Consider the following 22,107-nt stretch of genomic DNA (forward strand, 5'->3'; position numbering starts at 1 on the left):
GTATTTGGCTGCGAAAGGAGTAGGATGTGGGAAAGTGTATTATTACTGACTGGCCTTGAAGAAAGAATTAAGCAAACTCAAGATTAGTGCATATTCATTCGAGATTTATTAAACATTTCAGAAAGCATTTTTATCCAAAAGATTGATGTAAAAGCTAACAGAAGTGAATATAATGGCTGGATGCCACATTGAGACGAGAACACATGCGCTGTGAGCTGGGAATTTTCTGTACATCAGTAACAGTCACAAGAAAGGGAATACAAAGGCTCATCAGAAAGGGTAGGCAACCATTCTGAGTAAGGAACAAATAAAAACAAAACAAACGGGCTTCAAACATCTGGGAAGCTACAAGTTCTTCCAACCACAACCATTTCAAAGATATCAAAGTAAAAAGGAAAATCCATCAATAATTGTCTCAGTTACACGCTGATAAACTGAAGTAATCTCACTGTTAGAGTCAGCAACAGGACAGATTGGAGTTTGGGAATTCGGAGACCTTGATAAGCAGATCAGGAAAATCAAAGGGGTCCACAACTCATTCACTTAACCTGGAAAAGAGAGAGAAAGCAATGACGCAGATATTTATGATCAGGGACTTTCATATATAATGTTTATTCAATGGCACACTTAGAGATTTCACAAAACATATTGGGCTGCTTGGCGTGAGAAAGATGTGATTATTCTCACCTTCACCAGAGTGACGGCAGCGCTGTAGAAAATACTCAGGAAAAACAAGGTGATAAACGTGGAAGCAGTTGTCCAGATGTTGCTGTTATCATCCTCATAGTCTTCAATCCAAGTGTGATCTATTGAATCTATGAATATAAAGCCGAGAGAACGCATTAAGATTGTTTATTGATCCAGATCGATCTATCTGCCTCCAAGTCATGTAATTAGAGACCATTACATCTTCATAAAGCAGTCAGGTATTTCTCAAGTGTGACTCTTATCTGTATCTATTAGTACGTTATTGACTCTCAGCAAGAAATTACAAATACTAACTGCACATGTTCTTTCTTCATTGTCCATGTCAGAACGTTTTAAATTATTTTTCTTTTCATCTATTATTTAAGGATATTATTATTTGAGGAATGCTTATTACGAATGATGATTTTAATTATATCATTATATTTTAAATATAGGCTGTGACAGCACTTTAGTTGAAAATTGTGGCCATCACTGAATAAAAGTTCAAATGTGATTCTCATCTTTTGTATTGGTGACCAATTGCTTGGCAAATCGTGAATATAAGTGACATCACAGTCAGGACATTGCTTCATATTTTTGTTTGTAGGATCTGTATATTTAGGAATAAGTTTTTGTACGTGTGTCCCTTAATTTATTTGATCTACTGCTTGGTATGTTTGGTTTTCCTTTAATGTTTGTGTATGTGGTTATGAGAGTCTCTTACTTCACTCTTGCACATGTTGCAGTCTGTGCATGAATAAACATATTCCTGTTCCTTTACTGCTGGTGTGCTCATGTGTTTGTGCATCTAAATTTTGGTCTTTTCACATTGTGTAAGATCATCATGCTAATATGCCACTTCGTTGCTGCCTATGCTTATCTTGTAATGTCTTTGTGAGTGTTCACTTTTCATTAGTGCTATCTAAAATGTGTGATTATGTGTCTGTTTCAGATCCTACCTAAACTAGGTTATTTTCATATTTATGCTTAATAAATGTTAGCATGCAATGTTATGCTTTTATGGATGTTTATATTTATATGATGATGATTGCTTGTGTGGCAATCTTTCCCAAACCATCTCCTGATCAGCTTGTCTGTGCTAGTGTTTGTGGATGCTTGCTGATGCTTGTGCCCATTATCCTTATTTAATAAACGCCCCTCTATTTGTTCATCTATGCACTTGTGTGTCTGCATGTGAGACTCTGAATTTGTGTGTGCGTGTGATATGGTATACATGCTGATCAATGTGGTTTAAAAATAACTAATTAAGCTGCCTTTGTCATCGTATGTTTGTGATTCTGAAAATGGGAAAATAATGATATTAATGTTTATCTCTGTGTACTTACGTGCCTGTGTGAGTTGACATGTGGGAGGACATTTTTCGGAATTTGTATCTGTGTGTTCATGTGTGTATGTCTGTACGCATTGTGCTGTATGAATGTATATGTATTCATGCCCATTTGTGTGTTACCGTGTGTCGATGTTTCTCATGGTTATATGTGAGTCCTCCTGTTCATTTGTGCAAATGATTTTCTTTTGGTGTATGTGAGTTTCTGTATGAGCTTAGGTGAGTGTTCAAGTACCACTTGCATGTGTGGCTCTGTGCGAGTATGCGTGTGTGACATCTTATCTATATGCACATTTGAGTGTGCACATAAATATGTGTCTTTAGGTGAGAGCCTGTATATGTGTCATTACGTGTGTATTTGCGATCATCTCTCTGCATCTGTTCTTATACCAGACTGCAATTTTCATTCTTCTAATTTATTGTTCTAAATTTAATGCATTGCCCATAATTAGATTTGACCTTGGTGTTGCAGGAAACATTTCCCATCGTCGTGCAGAGATAAGCGTTTTATGAGCAACTCTTCTGTTGCAGTGATAGAACTTCTGTCTCTGAGAGAAAAGGCGTGAGTTCAAATCCCCACTGCCCCAGAGGTAACATTTCTGAATATGTTTATTAGAAAATGTCTACTTGTGTTCTGTATGTGAAATAAAATGATATCAAGTATTCGAATACCAGAATTGATCCCATGTGCTCCAGAAAACTGAGACAAAACTATGGAATTCAAACTGGGACGATGCAAACACCAGTTTTGGATTATGGGAATCAATGCTAATCATTTGTTAACTGAGCCAACCGTGTCAAACATGCTTCAAAGGTATTGTTTTGCATGGAAATGTTAAATCTTTGGACAGTAAGCAAGAAGCTGACTGTCCCTGTTTGCAACTGGGTTACATTACAGAGGACATCTACCATGAAAACTCTGCATAGGGAGCAAGAAGACAGACCATTCATCGTTCCACTCCCCTCTGCTCCACAGCAACTTATCTGTTGATTCTCTTTGGTGTGAAAGTGAAGATATATTCTGTCAACTCATGCGCTGGCGCGAAATCCCTGGCAGTTCCCCAGAAACAAAGGTTACATTCAAACTGTTCTGCACTATGTACGATTGATATATTCCAATCAAATTTAATTTTAAAGTGTCTTAAATTTACATTTCCAATTGGTCCAATTTGGCAGTTTAAAACTGACATGAATTTTGTAAGAATGCCAAATGGCGGGAATCAAAAACACCAAGTTCAAAACTCGTGCCCTACCCTTGACATAAAATGGACATTGTCAGATTTTGTCACAGAGGGATTTAGGATTAATAAGGTACTTGGTGGAATCCTGCAATGAGTGAGCTTTACTCTGTCTCTGACCCAGAGTGTATCTGAGCAGAGAACATTAACTGCACAAGACGTTCGTCCTAGACCTGTTAATAATCCACTTTAACTACACAGATGGAATGTAAGTCAGAGTGAGAAACAACTAATGCAGTATTTAACTCACGACGGGAGGAAAAAAAAACACTTCATTACTTCTGTTGAATTATTAAATGCAACTTTGAGATTTTTATTGACATGAATTAACAGTGTCCATCAGTGCAAGTGAAATGTTTACAAAACTCGGTTTACCGCTGGATGTATCGACTGTTCTGTTGATGATCTTCAATGGAATCGCTTCATGTCCCACGACACAGGAGTAAGAAGCACCGCTGGCCCACTCCTTCGCTGTAATGGATAACAGGCTGTAGATGAAGAAGGAGGTGTTGTCACTCTCCCCCATCACCTCGGTGTTCTTGTAGTTACTGGGATTCACCGGCTTGTCATTGCTTGTCCACTTGACGAAGATCTCTCGGGGGGAGAAACCTCTCACTAAACAGGTGAGGGAGAGAAACCTCTGAGCGGAGATTTCTTCTGTTGGTGGCAGGAGGACCGACACTGATGGCTCCAGCGGATTAATCACTGCAGAATATTTGAGACAAATATAAATCAACCAAAAAAATCCTGAACCAATATCACAACTTCACTAAATATTAAAATACGCCATGTTTAATTTGGGATTTATTCACTTTCGTTTTTTAAAGGAGCAGTATGGTACACATTCTGTTCAGTAAAAAAAGTAAAGTTTAATGTGAAAGTTGCCTCCATGTTTCCAGTCCACAACGAGGACATGCTGGCCATTTGTCAATGGTGATGGTGACGTCACAACCCAGGCTTCTTCCCACCTTATCTGACTTAATCAGAATACAATATCCTTTGGTCCATCTTTTCTGAATCATCTACTTATCTATCCTGCCTTCAGATGCATCATTAATGTCCCCAACGGTGTTGGTTCATTACCAATCAAAGCCTGTCATTGATGTAACTGGATCTGGATTTCACATGGGATCCTTTGTGCTTTAATCTCACCGCTCACCTTTCTCCTTGTGGATGGAGTCTCTCAGCGGAGTCGGTAGATTCTGATGGTACACCACACATTTAAAAGTAACGCCACTCAGCCAGGCTTCAGTGGAAATGTCTAATTTGCTGATCACGCTGTCAGGATTCTGTCCAGGCTGCTCAGCAATCTCTGATTTCAGAGGCTTCTTTTCTTGTTTCCAGGTAACGTTAACTCCAGAAGGAAGATTGGACACAACGCAGGTTAACGTCACCGTCGCATCCAGTGAGACTTGTTCTACTGGCGGTGGGAGGATTTTAACGGTGTTAGGGTGGCACTCGGTATCTTCTATGAAACAAAACTCAAAGTCAATGAAAAATGCCCCTTTCTGATACAAACAGCCAATCTTCAGATTACTCCTTCACAGGGTGAAGCCACCACCTTCAAAATGGCAACTCCAACTATTGCTGAAACGATGCTTACTATTGTTGATGTATTTTGATCTGTGAAACATTTGTGATTACCTATAACATACCCTGTGTAATTATTCCTAACGAACACTGGCTTTGTAACAAGTGAAACCTGTGAAAAAAGTAAAATCATCAAAGATACCATCATGTAACCCATGGAATGACCTTTCTTTCAGAGTTTGTCTCTCACTTAAGACCATCTATTGATACTTGTGACAAGAGTAATCTGAATTTAATGAGTTCATTTCCATGTTCATAACCCTTAGGTACAAGTGCCGCTGGTCACACTGACTGCCAAATCACATCCCAAATTTTGGACAAATTATAATAAACAATAATTGTTCTCTTTGCAGAGTTCTGAAGTGTTACAGGAGCGGTGAACAGCCATCGAAATTCTGTCCATTATATTTAACGTGATCAAAAATACTTTGCGTTATTGGTGTGATGTCATTCTCTAATTTATGTCATTGTTCCTCGTGGGCTGTGTTTGGAGTAGATCTGAAAACAAGACATTGAGTACAGCATTGGTTATCGAGAAGGACGCCCATCTCCTTAAGTCTTTCCCTCCATTTAGTTAGTTCATGACTGCTCTGCACTTTCCCTTCATTTACCAATCTGCATTTTTTAATTTCTTCATAGAGCAGGGGAGAAAAAAAAACAAACAAAAGCGTCTTAAATTAATCTACAAACGCGATGGAAATGTGCACTAATTTTATGGACATCCACTACTTCCTGTGTAAACATCGCCACCCCAAACCATGCGACATCAGCCTGTCTTGAGTTCCTCGTTCATTCATCCCTATTGTAGCATTCTTACCAGACTTTATTCGCCTGCCTCATCCACTAATTACAGAGAGCATCTTAAAGAATCTCAGTGAGATCACGTTTATCCCAGTTCATCAAATGTGATAGCCACTTGGTCTGTGGTCTGATCCCATAAATGAAGTTAAAGAGCTCAGTACCAGATAAAAATCGATGTCGTACAGTGTTCAAGGCCAACAGGTCGTTCCTGAGCAGGGAATGAAGCATTGAACGCATTTTGATTTATTTTCAAGTAACGGTCACTGCATATTTTAACCACGTCAATTTGATAGAGGATCAAAATAAGGCTCTTCGGCCAATCCAGAGTTTAGATCAGAATGATGCTGGAAAAGCACAGCAAGTCGGGCAGCATCCGACGAGCTGGAAAATCGACGTTTCGGCCCAAAGCCGGGCTACTGTCTTCTCCCCGGACTAAACAAGAGCCGATCTATCTCTGGCTTGAATACACACAATGGCCTGGCCTCCACAGCCCTCTGAAGCAACATGTTCCACAGACTCATCACCCTCTGGCTGAAGAAACCCCTCCCCATCTCAGTTCAAAACGGTGCCCCTTTGACCCTGAGACTGTGCCCTTGGGTCCTAGTCTCGCCTACCAGTCAAAACAGCTTTTCCACATTCACTCGACCTCAGTCTCTCAGTATTTTCTATGTTTCAATCAGATATCTCTCCAATATCCCGCCTCCATCCCAAACTTACTCTTGAAGCGGCTACCAGGCAAGGATTCTGCACTCTGAATGCCTCTCCCAGCATGGTCAGGCAACAAACTATTTAACAAAGCTCACTATCTATATATCTATCTTCAACGGAGAGGAAACATGCTTTTCTGACTTGCCAAAATGTTGAATTTTGGGCAATGCTAATGTAACACTCAAACTCAAATCAGATACGTGGCATGTTGAGAAATGAGAAGCTGTACCGTGCTGTTTTTTAACGCCTGCTAAATCTGTGTGTTTGATTCACATCAGAGTTCAGATTGATTTGTAGCTCTCTCAGTCTGTGTCTCTTACCCTGGAGTGCGGTGATGTTTTTACTTTGAATGTTCTCTCCATGAGTGACCTGGCAGGTATAGACCGCACTATTAAACCATTCACCATAAGGGACCATCAGCCGACTCGTCACCGAGAAGTTCCCGTTCGCCTCACACACGGGAGACGTGAAGAAGCCAGAAGCCAAGCGTCGGCCATTTTTCAACCAACTCACGGAGATTGACTTCGGATGGAAGTCGATGATTGAACAGACGACGGTTGCAAACTTGCTGCTTGCGATTTCTTCACTGGAGCTCACAGTTAGGAGAAGGGTTGGTTGGAGAATATCTGGACCTTTAGGAAACACATCGCATGCATTATCCGACGAATTTCATAACAAATACAATCAGTTCTCATATATCAAGGTTTCTTATGGTTAATGGATACAAGAATCATAATTGTGCAGAGTGCTGGAGAAGCTGGGATCCACACAGAAAGATCAGCAGGACAATGTGAAAGGCTAAACTTAGAGGATACAGCAAGGGAGTCAAGATTTAGATTAGATTACAGTATGGAAACAGGCCCTTCGGCCCAACAAGTCCACACCGACCTGCCGAAGCGAAACCCACCAATACCCCTACATTTTCCCCTTACCTAACACTATGGGCAATTTAGCATGGTCAATTCACCTGACCCTGCACATCTTTGGATGGTGGGAGGAAACCGAAGCACCCGGAGGAAACCCACGCAGACACGGGGAGAATGTGCAAACTCCACACAGTTAGTCGTCTGAGGCGGGAATTGAACCCGGGTCTCTGACGGTGTGAGGCAGCAGTGCTAACCACTGTGCCACCGTGCCACTCAAAGAGGCATAGAAACTATAGGCCGGTAACATCAGAAGGGAGATAGCAACGTTGGATGGTATTCGTTTTAATTACAGAGTCTGATGAACAAGGCAGACGAATTACTGGCATAAATGAAGATATGATGCCGTTGCTATCATGGAGACATATTGACAGCCGGGCAGGAGTGACTATTCAATATTCCAGGATTTAGTGCCTTCAGGCGAGACAGGGAAAGATGGAAAAGGATGGGGGCGGGGGTGTGCGGTACAGAATGTTGCTTCAGTCGCAATTCTGACAAGAGTATTTTAGGCTGTAAAGAGAAATGAAATCATGGATACCTCCTTGAACAAAGGCAAATGGACAGTACTTCAAAACCAAAATACAGCAAACATAACTACTGGGAGAGCACGATAGACCTTACTATAGGTCCAAAAGACCAAGTGCAAACACATGGACAAATTTCAGAGACATGTAAATTAAATAGGGGAATGAGAAAAGAAGTTTTTAACTTTCTCAGCATAGGCTTGGATATTCATTTTGTCAAAAATTTAGAGGGAGCACAATTCTGAAAATGCCCCCAGGAGAATATTTGAACAAAGTATGGATTTAATACAGAGAATTTTAATCCAGACCTTGCAAGAGAGGGGTGAACCTGAACTTAACTTTAGGGACTGAAGTCGACCCAGTGGGTAAAACACCAATGGTGGAGCACTTTGCAGACAGTGATCGTAAATCAGTTGGATTTCAGATTGTACTGCAAAGGAATAGAAATTGGCCCAAAGTTCTGAAAAGGGGAAGGACAATTTTAGTAAGATTAGGTAATGACATAACCAGAGTGGACTGGAAGCTGACACTTATTGGTAAATCTGAGTCAGAGCAGTGTGACACATTTAAGAAAGAGATAGGAAAATCACAGGGAGGACATTTCCCAGGAAGCCACTGCGTGGGACCAAGAATGCAGCGGGCTCTGGTCACCAAAGAGCATGGAGGGGGAGATAAAGAGAAACAAGGGAGGCCTCCGGTCTATACTGAAATCTCAAAACAATAGAAACTAATATGGAGTACAGAACGTGCAAGGGGGAGTTTGAAAAACAAAGGAATTAGAAGAGCAAAAGGGACCATGAGAAAATAAAAGAATTATTCGGGAAACAGTAATGCCCCATTAAGTGTTATTATTGGAGTGGAGCCGGAGGATTAGGTTGTGGTCAAAACGAATGTGTTGTGTCAGTGTTCACTAGTAAGAGGGACAATGTGGGGACAGAAATCATGGAGGGGTGTTGTGATGTACTTTCAGAAATTAGGACACATGACGTGATGTTCTGTGTTGTCTTGCTGAATGAAAAGTGGTTATATTTCCAGGGCAGATGAAAAGTATACGAAGCGGTTGAGCGATGCAAAGGATGAAATAGTTGGGTCGCTGACAATAATTCAGAATTCCTGTCTGGCCACAGAAGTTGTGCCGAGTGTAGATCAGCCAACGTTGCACTGTCATGCAGGACGAAGGAAGGGATAAATAATGAAAACACAGATCTGTCAAGCTAGTCTCAGTGGTAAGGAAACTATTGAGAAGTGAAATTAGTCTTCATTTGGAAGATAAATCAGCAATTTTCAGCACGGTTTTATTGAGAGGAAGTCATGTGTAACAATTTGATAGTAGCTTTCATAGAGATAACTCGATGTCCAGATGATAGCAATAAACGGAGCCAATGGGATCCGAGTTAATTTGACAGATTGGATCTAGAACTGGCTGAGTGATGGGAGCAGGGGTTAATAGTCATCGGGTGTCTACGTGACTGGAAATCTATGTCTCCTGGTGTTCTATAGGGATTAGTGTTGATTTCCGCGCTATTTCTCTTACATACCAATGATTGAGACTCACATTTAGTAGGATTAACCAGTGAATTCACAGATGAAATGAAAACTGTCATGTTGGAAAGTCATGAGCATAATGGCTTTAGATTGCAGGAGGATATAAAAGGGTTGTTTGTATGTGAAGAGAAAAGTTGCAAATGGAAATTATTCTGAATAAATGTAAGGTGATGTAATTCGGCAGAAGAATCTGTCCTGTCAGGTATGACGTTTTGAATGGTGAAACCGTGGAAAGGCCTGATGATCTTTGGTGCATGTACCCACCGATCCCCTATAGTATTGTGTCGTCTGGATAAAGAGGCTAAGAAGGTGGGAGGATATTTGCTTTTATTAGCCTAGACATTGACAATGAAGAGTGGTGAGATGATACTGGAACTTAATAAAACACTGGTTAGGCCATACTGAAGCGTTGTGTGCATGTTATCGAAGGAATGTTATTACAGGGAAGGCAGTATTGATGAGATTTGCCAGGATCTTGCCTGTGTTGGAGGGTTTTAGTTATGAAACTAGTTTAGATAGACAGGGGCTTTCCTTGGAGCAGAGGAGAATTAGGCAGAAGATTATCATGATGTCTAGAATTATTTTAGGCATAGACAGGGTAAACTGGGTGAAACCTTTCCCCTTGATGGAGAGATCAATGCCTCAGGGGCACAGGGTGAAGGTAAGGCCAGGAGGTTTCAAGTGGATCTCAGGGGAAAACAAAATCAAACAGAGGGTGGTGTTAGCCTGGAGCTCAGCACCTATAAGTCATGTAGAGATTGAGCCCCTCATAATAAATATGAAGTATCCTTGCAAGGGCAAGTCACACAAGACAATGGATCATGTGCTGGCACATGAGACTGGAATGGTTAGGTGGCTGTTATTGATAGGCGTGAATTGGGTGGACCAAAGGGCCTTTTTCCTGTGATGTATGAGGTGATTCTGTGAAAACGGTTATAAATAATGCCTTATTCATGTTAATCACAGAGATCTGTTTATCACAGTTCCCACAACACTTACCTGGACATGGCATTACTTTGCTCTTGTGTGACCCGCTGTGTTGAACCTCACAGGAGATTTTGCTGGGGCAATCTACCGCTGACTCGGGCAGGGTTAACTGGCTGCTCAGGGTGTAGGTTCCCTTCTTGTTTCTCACTGATGGGTAAGTCTTCAATCCAGTCGTGATTAGCTCCCCACCTTTCTTCCAGGTTACCTTGGTGACGTCAGGGGAATAGTCCATCGCCAAACAACCAAAGATCACAGAACCGGTGTTGTGCTCCTGACAGGAGGAGACCAGGCCAAAAAGCGTGGGGGGAGACGGTGTCTCTACAACAGAATGAACAATTGAGCATGTTAGTTTCTGTTAATTTGACCTTATCAGTTACTCAAATGTATCCTCAGCTATAAACGTTTGCCAGTATGCACCCGCTGAAGTCTACAGCATAACTGGGGTTTATCTTTGTTTCCTACCAGTTGCTGATCATGATCATTGGTTCCCTCTTTAGAAACATGCCTTCGAACTTGACCATTGCCATATAATTTCGGAAGAAGAACATCCTGACCCCACCCCAGTAACTGTTTGAAGATCTCAACAACTGACACTTTCACTGGATTGCTGTGAAGAGCAGAGACGTTTCACAAAATACAAACCAAGGAATTGCAGATTCATCGAAATTCTACAGTATGTGCAAACAGGCCATTTGGCTTAACAAGTCCACACCCACCCTCTGAAAAGTAACGCATCCAGACCCATTCCCCTACCCTATTATGCTACAGTTACCCCTGACTAATGCACCTAAACTCCCAATCACTGAACACAACATTTGCAATTCCCCCAGCTTGCACATCTTTGGACTGTGGGAGGAAACGCACACAGACATGGGGAGAAAGTGCCAACTCCACACAGACAGTCACCCGAGGCTGGAATGGAACCCGAGTCCCTAGCACTGTGAGGCAGCAGCACTAACCACGGAACCAGCGTGCTGCCCCACTAGTTGCCGTGCTGCTGGAAATACCCAACAGCTGACAGTACCCCCGGAGAGAAATCAGAGTGAATCATAGAACATAGAACATTACAGCGCAGTACAGGCCCTTCGGCCCTCGATGTTGCGCTGCCCTGTCATACTAATCTGAAGTCCATCCCACCTACACTATCCCATGTACGTCCATATTTTTGTCCAATGACGACATAAATATACATAAAATTGGCGAATATACTACCGTTGCTGGCAAAGCATTCCATACCCTTATTAGTCAATGAGTAAAGAAACTACCTCTGCCATCTGTCTTATACCTATCTCCCCTCACTTTAAAGTTGTGTCCCCTCGTGTTTGCTGTCCCCATACTTGGGAATCAGGCCCAGTGAGCCTTCCTCACTTATCAATGCAAAGTAGAATGTTCTCTCTGATAGGAAGGTCACTGCAGCAGCAGCACAGGCAGGAGCTGAGCACTGGGACGGGGAGAACGCTGGTAAGTGGTGCTGAAATGCGCATCAGCTATGATTGAATGGCGGAGTGGACTCGATGGGCCGAATGGCCTTACTTCCACTCCTATGTCTTATTGTCTTATGGTCTTATGGAAAAACATCCAAGGCAATCTATATTGGTAGTGTCGCTGAGCAGAGAGATCCCGGTGTCCACGTACATAGATCCCTAAAAGTTGCCAGCCAGTTTGATAGAGTTGTTAAGAAGGCATACTTTGTGTTGGCTTTCATCGGTAGAGGGACTGAGTTTCAGAACCACGAGGTTAGGCTGCGGCTGTACAAAACTCTGGTGTGGCCGCACTTGGGAGTATTGTGTACTGTTCTGGTCACCACATTATAGAAAGAATGTGGAAGCTTTGGAAGAGTTCAGAGGAGGTTTACCAAGATGTTGTTTGGTATGGCGGGAAGGTTTAATTAGGAAAGGATGAGGGCCCTGAGGCTGCTTTTATTTGAGAGAAGAAGGTTGAGAGGTGACTTAATTGAGACATAAAAGATAAACAGAGGGTGGACAGTGAAAGTCTTTTTTCTTTAATAGTGATGGCTGGCAGGAGAGGACATAGATGACAGATGTCAGAGGTTGTTTCTTTACTCAGAGAGTAGTAGGGCCATGGAACACACTGCCTGAAACAATAGTACACTCGCCAACTTTAAGGGCATTTAAAAGGTTATTGGATAAACATATGGATGAAAGTGGAATCGTGTAAGATAGATAGGCTTCAGAATGGTTCCACAGGTCAGCGCAACATCGAGGGATGAAGGCCCTGTACTGCACTGTAATGTTCTATATTCTATATTCCAGACGGACATATGATCTCAATTCCTTTCACTCATTTACACTCCTGCCGCCCTGCACCTGGCCCATGGTGAATCTGGCCCTGACTCGACCTGGCACCATCATTTTCACAACCTCTGACAAAAGCCCACTACCCAAGACATGACCTTAGTCCTTGATCACTGACCTCTCACCTTACCCAAGTCAACCTGTGCACATTGCTTCCTAGCTCCTTTTGCATCTGTGCTTTACAACCCACCATTTTGCCAGACTCCGAGCTTTACATTTTGACAACACGTCCACCTGTCACTTCATTACAGTGACCTTCCACCCCCGAAACAGCCTGGCACTCTGCCCACCTCTACACTAACCAGCCTGGCATCCTGCTCACCTCTCCATAAACCAGCCTGGCAAAGACAGACCTCCTGCATTTCAGCTCAAACTACCCCTCACCTACCAAGCACAATTCGACCAAATTACCCTGTGACCATTACCATTTACCTTGATGCCACCTTGCCAGACATAGTGCATGCAAGCTTACCCAGCAGCCAGCCAACACCTCACAGCCTATCAGCCCAAACTCTCCCACATGCCCAATCTAGCCCCTCACTTGCTCACCACCTTCCAACTTTGAGCCTACTCCACCATAAAGTCAGTGAGTCATAAAGTCGTACAGCACAGAAACAGTTCCTTTGGTCCAGCTCATCCATGCTGACCAGAGTTCCCAAATTAAACTAATTCCACTTGCCTGCCTTTGGCCCATATCCATCCAGACCTATCCAGTTCCTGGAGCTGTTCAAATGTCTTCTCAATGTTGGACCTATCTCTGCATTTACCACTTCCTCTGGCAGTTCATTCCAATGTTTTGGACAATTACAACATGAAGCCCTAACTTACAAACCACGTCCCATTCAATGTTTTCATGGCTTTCAACCAATATTTACCCTGTTTGCCTTTCTCCCACATATCCGGAACCTTTTTTTTCAGGATTGAAGGAATCTATCTCCTTATTGAAATCATTTAATGTTTTGTCCTCAATCAATTTCTGTGGTGGCGAATACCAAAGGTTCACCATTATTTTGCTGGACAGTAAACAATCAGGTTCAATGTTATCGGTGTGTTCGGAAGACTGGTGAGCAGCAAGATTAATGATGATCCCATGAATGGAATAGCATTCTAGAGGGGCCGAGGGGCCTTCTTCAGCTTCCATTTTGCATGCTGACATGTCCCTTCAGCAGCATGTTCCAAAACTGTGATCCTTGAGGATAAGGGCGCACATGCATGTAAATGCTTCACCTGAAAGATCTCCTCCAAATTAGACTTGAACTTGACTCTCAACTATTTCCCTGCTCGTTTCCTCTTCCTCAACCACAGCCATGGGACTCACATCCTAACAGCGCTGTGAATGTGCTAATACCACACAAACATCAGCAATTCAAATAGGCTGATGATAACTGGTTTCTCAAGTCTGACACTTCCACACCTGTCTAGAGAATCAAACAACCACTGGAAGAATTGAAAACTATTTGAGGCACTTGTGTTTCTACACAAGATGACATGGTTTCCTTTTGTGTAATTTGTCTGTGTTTTCACTGAATGAACCAGAGCTATTTCTTAATCATATAATAGGAATGAAGCTTCCCTCATTTTTACCAAGGCAATGACACATTACATTTCTTTATTCCAGGGAAGTATAGTGTTAAATTAAAGAAATATGATGATTGGGATGTTTCAATTGGAAATTGTCAGAGATTTAAAGTTTACTTTCATGAGCAATTAATTCCAGCCTCATTGTGTCACAGTACTCACAGGAATGTCTTTCAGAAATGGTGTCTCCCTTTGTTACGGGCAGTCGAATCAGTAAATCTGGAATAGTTTTTGCTTGTTAATCAAAGGTGTTGAAGAGTTTTAGCCAAAGGGAGACCTGTGGATTTAGCTCACAGATGCTCCATGATCTAAGTAAGTGGTGGAACAGCTCGAGGGGCTGAGTGCCCTCCTCTTGCTCCTACCTTCCTATCATTGTGTCATTCATTAAGCTAGCACAGGCGGTGAACACTTTTTATTAAAATATTTCAACAAATTAATTGTTTCACACATGTTTTAAAAAAAACCTTCTGTTGATTATTTGGAACGGGATCATTGACATTCTCTATTTGAGTGATCAAAATAACTTCCACCCAATTACAACAGCCACTGCGCTCTGGAGTGTGTTGTTACTTCATAATAGTTTCTTGTGAAACTACATCTCGAGATCAGGGCACTCAAATTCAATGATTCACTGATATTTAATATCTCTGAACATTCGCAATTTGTTCAAATGCATCTTTTCTCTAAGGAACGTGTTTCATCGAACAGAACATTTTTCAATGAAACAACAAACTTTAAATGCTAGAAAACCAAAATAAAGACAGAAATTTCTGAAGAAACTCAGCCGGTCGAGCAGCACCTGTGGAGACAAGGCAAGGTTAACCTTTCGCATCCAGAACCCCCCCCCCCCTCACCAAATTGTTTTCATGTTTTTGGCACAAGAGCTCACACCTGTTGAGATAAACAGTGATTACGTTGGCTTGACTCCTGTTGGAAAAAGAATTCTTAGCAGAGGTACTGGTCGTCTGAGATAGCAATTGAAGACTAACTGAAAAGCTATAACCATCTGCAGCAAGTGTTGGATTCAGCGGAACTCCCACCGTACTGAACAATCAAATTCAGCTACAGAACTGGTTTAATATAAAGTAAAACAGCCGAAGCATAATCTCATCAAATATGCTTCGAAAATGATTCATTCTGGATTAGTTATAAATGATATTAGTTATAAATGACAGCAAGTCAAAAGCTGTGATTTCTTTGAACACTTACTCCATTAACCCCATCTAGCGATGCCCAAAAGCTTGTGAACAAATATTGATCTGTGAAAAGCAGCGAACCACCAAAATTCTGTTTAATATCTAAGAGACACAAGTCAGGACGGTGATTGAATAGATTTCACTGGCCTCTGTGCGTGGAATTCCAACAAACACCCAAACATTTCAATCTGCTTTCTTGCACTGAAGTAACCTGATAAGAGATAGTATTACATACCTCTCTAACAGGTTGTAAGTGAACACAGGCCATCTGGCACAGAATCAGGGACACTACTACAACTTCACAACAGACCTGAACACAATGAGCTCGACACTATCACGGAGAACACAGCCCACCTGTTTTGAAAGTACATAAAGCATTTTAGTTATTAACACCTTCCAACAACCAGGGATAGTTCCAGAACGTTTGTACAATTAAAGTAACATTTCAACATTTATCCAAGAATACTTTGACAGCAGCTCCAAATTGTTCAAACTCTATGGGAACTACAGAGGAATAAATCTATGAATTGCATTGCCATCAATTCACTGTCACTGGATTCCAACCTAGAACTCCCTTTCTCTTTCCCCTGTGAATGTTGCTGCACCAGACGGACTACTTAGTTTGGAAAAGATTAAAATGTTTTGAAGTGTAATATGACCGTTGCCAGTGACATTAAAAGCTGATAATAGGTTTTCAAATGATAAGATGCAAAAAATTTCTGATTCTACATTGTGCCACGAAACATGTCCTGCATAACTGAGGCACAAAGAAAATATGCAGCATATTTCCCTCTGCCTCACTCAATCAAATATCTTTTGTTGTCAACAACCAATTTCAAAACTCTTGCTATCTGCCTTTTGTTCCTGAAACGTTCGTTCTGAGTGGAACAACTTCGTCAGGACTCTCAATTCTGAGGCACCTAATCGAATATTGTATTTCTGGCAGATAAAAGTGGTTTTGAATCTCAAGATAAAATTGAACTGTCTGAGATTCAGGTATCCGAACTGGACAATCTACAAATGGTCAGGACCGTTGACAAGTTAGTCTTAGATAGCACAGAAACAAACTGCACAACAGACTTAATCCGAGAGGATACATTGCTCAACTCCTCACGTCAAATATATTCACTGTAATTGAACATTCATCAGAGGAACTAACCAGTGGATTAATGTGAATGAGAATGTGTTCACAATGAACATAAATAACCACTGAGTTAATAAACTTAATAAGTCATTGTATTTAACAAAATTATTGAGGTGGGAAATATCGCCAATTAAAGCACAGATCTGGAGGAAATTGATTATTCTTAAATTATTTTTACATATTCTTAAAACGTTCCTTGAACTGTGGAGATTTTGCATGCATTGCATAAAGTCAATACCGCATTCCAGTGTGGAAAGCATTTCTGTTGAAGGAATTAGGGCAAGGTCATATTCTTGTTAGCTGCGTTTAATAAACGAAAATGTTTAAAAAGGTATGAATTGAAAACATGCTTCTGTCTGGAGTTGCCCGCTTTAGCGGATGTCTAAGTAAATGTGGGCACTGCTGCCTCACAGATCCAGGTACCCAGGCTCGGTTCCAGCCTCGGGTGACTGCCTGTGTGGAGTTTACACAATCTCCCCTGTGTCTGAGTGGGTTTCCTCCCACAATCCAAAGAGATGCATGCCAGGTGAACTGGTCATGCTATATCGTCCATAGTGTTAGGTGCATTAGTCAGGGGTAAATATAGGGTAGGGGAATGGGTCTGGGTGGATTACTCTTCAGAGGGTCGGTGTGGACTTGTTGGGCCAAATGGCCCGACACATACTGCAGGAAATCTAATCTAAATGATTGCCACACTTAACTAATGTGAGCAGATTCCTTCCGATTGCTACATTGCAATAAATCGGTCAAGTATATTTATTAAAATAAATATTACTCTATTTTAAGTGTCTGAATTTTCAATGTGCTCTGTTATCCTCTAGTTCATGTCTTCTGCAAATTTGTGAACTCTGCATCCGTCTGAAAACATCGATGTAAAATGAATTCTCTGCGTTTGCAGCAAGCACTCCCATGGTTTTAAGAGTAGGGTTCCTACAATATAGAAACGGGCCATTTGGCCCAACAATTCCACACTGACCCTCTGAACAGGAAGGAGCCCACCCAGACCCATTCCGCTAATTTATATTTACCCCTGAATAATGCACCCTAACCTTCACATCCCTGAACACTGTGTGCAATTTAGCACAGCTATAATCACCTGACCTGCACATCTTTTGGACTGTGGTAGGAAACCAGAGCGCCCGAAGGAAACCCACGCAGACACAGGGAGTATGTGCAAACTCTACACAGGCAGTCACCCGAGGGTGGGCTCGAATTTGGGACCCTGGCACTGTGAGGCAGCAGTGACAACCACTGAGACACCATGCTGCCCTGCGAGGTAATGAGTGGATTATTTTAATTAATTCGAAATTTGGCCTTGGTCACATAATTCACGATAGCAGTTGTTTCCGAAAGAATGACTCCTCAGTTGATATTGTGTTGTAAAATGTAACTATTTATTTAAAATGCACAGATTGGGAACACCTAAAGCACTGTGCAGATTAAATAATTCAGTTAATGTTTTATTTTTATCCTGTAAATCCAGTTTAATGAGGGACATAACAATTAATTAACTCAAGTTACATGTGAAACTGATCAAAGCAGTGAAACTGATCTGTTCTTCATAGAATTCAGCAGAATTTCCAAATGGTTTTTGCCAATGATCTTTTCCAGCCAGAAAAATATGTATGTAGTGTACAGCGGAATTGAAAGGTGTTTCTTGATCAATTATAACACAGTCATGGCATTTTTGCTCAAGAGCAAGAACTATTAGAATATTAGACTTTTGAAATTCTATTTATATTTCTCTATGACTTGTAAACTGTTTAAAGACAGACCTTGTGATTGAACTAGATAGTGGCGTTCTGAATTTGGATTGTAAAGCATGGATTAGATTAATCCTTAATTATTACTTTTAAGTAAAAATGGCGCCCGAAGGTATCTGTTTTCCCTTCATTTCTAAAACATTTGCGATTTGCCTTTCACTTAATAATAGGCTTTATGAAATTTAAACTCGTATGCTGATTGCAATGAATGGGGAACCTGGAGCGGTTCACTGTCACCAACCATGTTAACATTGCAAAAACAATGCAGAAACCAGAAACGGTTTCCCAAATATAACACATTTAATGTTACCCAAGCACAATCCCTCCTCAACAGGTCAATGATCACCAGATCACAACACGGTGTGTCTGCAGCAGAACTAGCTCTGCAAATATTTTCAACAGAACCAAGAACATGATGTAACCTCACGAAACAAATCCAGATTGAAGTCTAACAAAGCTGCTCAGAATCCAGCAAACTAATGATCAAATTGAATAGAAATAACAAGTCATAACAGCAGCCTTGTTTGTGAGGGGACTTAACACTTAAAGCTGTAACGTTTCTGGCAACAGTTCAATTTATTTCCAACCTGTACACCCTTCTTGATCGTGACAATCTTGTGCAGCGCACAGTCGAGCGGTTGAAGGCATATATTGATTAATCACTTCATTGTCAAAACAAAATTATTGAATGGACAAATATTGCCACATTATAATTTTAAGTTAGTTTCAATTACATAATCTGATCAATTCTGCAGTTTCAGATTTTAGTCCCAAATTTTATTTTGAATGAGGCTACTCAAAACAAAATTCAGTTAGTTTACAATTGTGGGCGGCATGGTGGCACAGTGGTTAGCACTGCTGCCTCACAGCGCCAGAGACCCGGGTTCAATTCCCGCCTCAGGCGACTGACTGTGTGAAGTTTGCACGTTCTCCCCGTGTCTGCGTGTGTTCCCTCCGGGTTGCTTCGGTTTCCTCCCACAGTCCAAAGATGTGCAGGTAAGGTGAATTAGGCCATGCTAAATTGCCCGTAGTGTTAGGTAAGGGGTAAAGTAGGGGTATGGGTGGATTGCGCTTCGGCGGGGCGGTGTGGACTTGTTGGGCCAAAGAGCCTGTTTACACACTGTAAGTAATCTAATTAGAACTGAGTTTTTTTGTTAAAAGTCAATGCATTAAAAACTTGTTTTTTTTTTCATTTCTCACACTTCTGGGTTTCTGCCTTAAGTTGTTTTTCAGACCGTTACAAATGGATGTAATGTTTTCAATCAAGCAGAGAAAAATGTGTCATATAAGTTTAACAAATGCAGAAATAATTCATGAAAAACAAAAGAACTTCACAAAAAATGGTAATGAAAAGTAATCCAGAGAGACAATCTCCTCACCAGAAAGAAAACACCAATTACAGAAAGCATGAAAACGCTGATCAATTTCACAAACTGAATCAGAATCCAATCAACTCAAAACAACAGATTTGAATGAAACATAATCAGAATCCAAACAATTCAATTCAACAGAATCAAATAAAACAATTTCAAAAGCCAATCAACGCAATTCAACAAAACCAAGTAAAAACAAAGTCAGAATCCAATCATCACAGTTCAACCGAATCAACTAAAACAAAGCCAAAATCCAATCAACTCAATTCAACAGAATCAAGTAAAACAAATTCAGAATCTAATCAACAGAAGGCAATATAGCACCGCAAGAAAATTTTATGTCAGTTTCTAACCTGCTTGTCATCAACAAAATTAACAAAATAAATGAGAAAATATAATCAGGGTAAGAACATATATTCAAGAAGTGAATAATGATATTTTAGCATATTTTAATCATGTTTAGTAATATCTCGAACATCTTTGAATTCTTAGCGTTTGTTGTTGATAATAAAACTCACAGTCAGGATGTCACTGACATTAAACATCATTTATAGCTGACTGATTAAGAGACATTAGGTGTTTCAAGTAACCCAGCCACACAGAATGCCCATCTGATCAAAAAAAAGAGATACACCGAGCAACTGACTCCATCATCCCCATTGTAACTAATTGCTGAGCCTTAACTGAAGTCTGTAATCAGTCTGAACAAAAATCAATCCGAACCAAACCAAACTCAGCGAAGAATCTGAGTTTCATTTAATTCAGAAATTAGTCACATGAATAGAAAGTTTTTAAAAAGTCACTAAGAAAGTTCAAGGGTCTTACCTGAAGTCACTGTCACCATGGTCCCTTGGCCCCAGTAGCCAAGATCGTAACCCCAGTTACCCACTGTAGTATCACAATGATGGAGACCAGTACACTTATTCTCTGTTCTTTACTCGAGGTCTCAATTTTCATTTGAAAGAGCCATTTAGTCCTGATCATGTTTAGAATTAATGCCATAGTTGACATAACAATTAGCAGTGATCTCCTGAGCTGTCAGATATATTAAAACTAACATTTTGTCCGAGCAGTTAATTGATGGAAGTGTTAGCAGTACATATGACATGCCCAAAACATTGTCCCATTGTGTCACCAGTTTGCTAGTTTAAATGGTACATTTCCTCTTTGATAGTTTTGTAAGAGGCAGCCTGAGGTCTGCTTCAGATTGCAGTTGGTATAATTGCATTTAAAACTCGTACTGACCGTCAGTTTATGATGGATTTGACAAAATGTTCCCTCAAGCGGTTCTTGAATGGGTCCAGCCCTGGTTCCTCTCGCTGTGGTCTCCTGCACAGTAATAGATGGCGGTGTCTTCGATCTTCAGGTTCTCCATGTCCAACGCGAAAATGTTGTTTGAAGTGTCTTTGGAAGCAGTAAATCGACCCGTAATCGCTGGTGCATAGTAACTGCTGGATGAAGTATAGTAGCTAACCAGCCACTCCAGACCCTGTCCGGGAACCTGTCGGACCCAGCTCATGTTGTAGCTGCCAAGATTAAACCCGCTGGTTTTACAGGCCAGTTTCAGGCTGCCTGCGGGACGGCCAGTCTCTGCCTCTGGCTGTGTCAAAACAACCTCCGACTGGACACCTTTAAAAAAGAAAACAAATAAACCATGAGCATTAACGCTGATGAAATGATGGCTGAGTCTTTTACATTCCTGCTGTAGACTAACATTGAGACAGAAACAAAGAGAGACTTGAACAAAAAACACTCACATGATAAGAAAGTCAGTAACAAACTGAGAAAAATTGTCGACACAATCATTCTGATAACTTGTGGGAAACGGTTCTGTCAAGATCTTTCTAAACAGAGCCTACCCAGGAGTTTTCAATTACTGTCCAGTGCCCAGGATTTATATGGCCATCGGAAGGGGCAGACTGACAGCTTCCGCATGTTGGTTTCCTGCTGGAGGCTGAGACTGGATCCTTATATCAGCTTGCACAGTCCGAACACATGGGGTCATGTATTTACATGAGGTTCTGCTTAAACATGGACACATACACATCTTGGGATATTGGTTTTGCTAAATAGCTTCTTTGGAAGTAGATTTGAGTAGCTTCAGGTCTGTTTCACATGATAGTTGCATATATTTTGTTTAAAAAAAAAACAAATTCAACTGGAAGTTAGCTCCCTTTATTTCTACATTCATTCACAAGCAGATAAAACTAAAATTAAAGTTCAAACATATTACTAGCTAATAAAACAGTTGAGCTTTTCTTCCCTGGATACTGCAAGTCTCTGTCGCACTCAAAATAACATGTAATTCATACTAAACATTTCAAAATTCAATTTAGGCAACTGAATACAGAGCGTGTCCAAAGTGATTATATTTAGAATATTCAATT

The 22,107-nt window shown here is 41.0% G+C and overlaps 1 gene segment (V, D, J or C); it reads right to left on the bottom strand.

Annotated features, from left to right (window-relative positions):
- Positions 1 to 3,577: 3,577 nt before the first annotated feature.
- Positions 3,578 to 20,737, bottom strand: LOC148136814 (Ig heavy chain C region-like). The segment is given in 5 exon segments: positions 3,578 to 3,978; positions 4,433 to 4,741; positions 6,693 to 7,004; positions 10,364 to 10,669; positions 20,546 to 20,737. Coding segments are annotated over 5 exon segments (1,338 nt in total).
- Between the last annotated feature and the right edge of the window lie 1,370 nt (positions 20,738 to 22,107).

This window comes from Chiloscyllium plagiosum, unplaced genomic scaffold (genome assembly GCF_037043375.1).
Source record: "Chiloscyllium plagiosum isolate Xiang-an unplaced genomic scaffold, Cpla_swu_hap1 HiC_scaffold_45, whole genome shotgun sequence".
Taxonomy (NCBI): Eukaryota; Metazoa; Chordata; class Chondrichthyes; order Orectolobiformes; family Hemiscylliidae; genus Chiloscyllium; species Chiloscyllium plagiosum.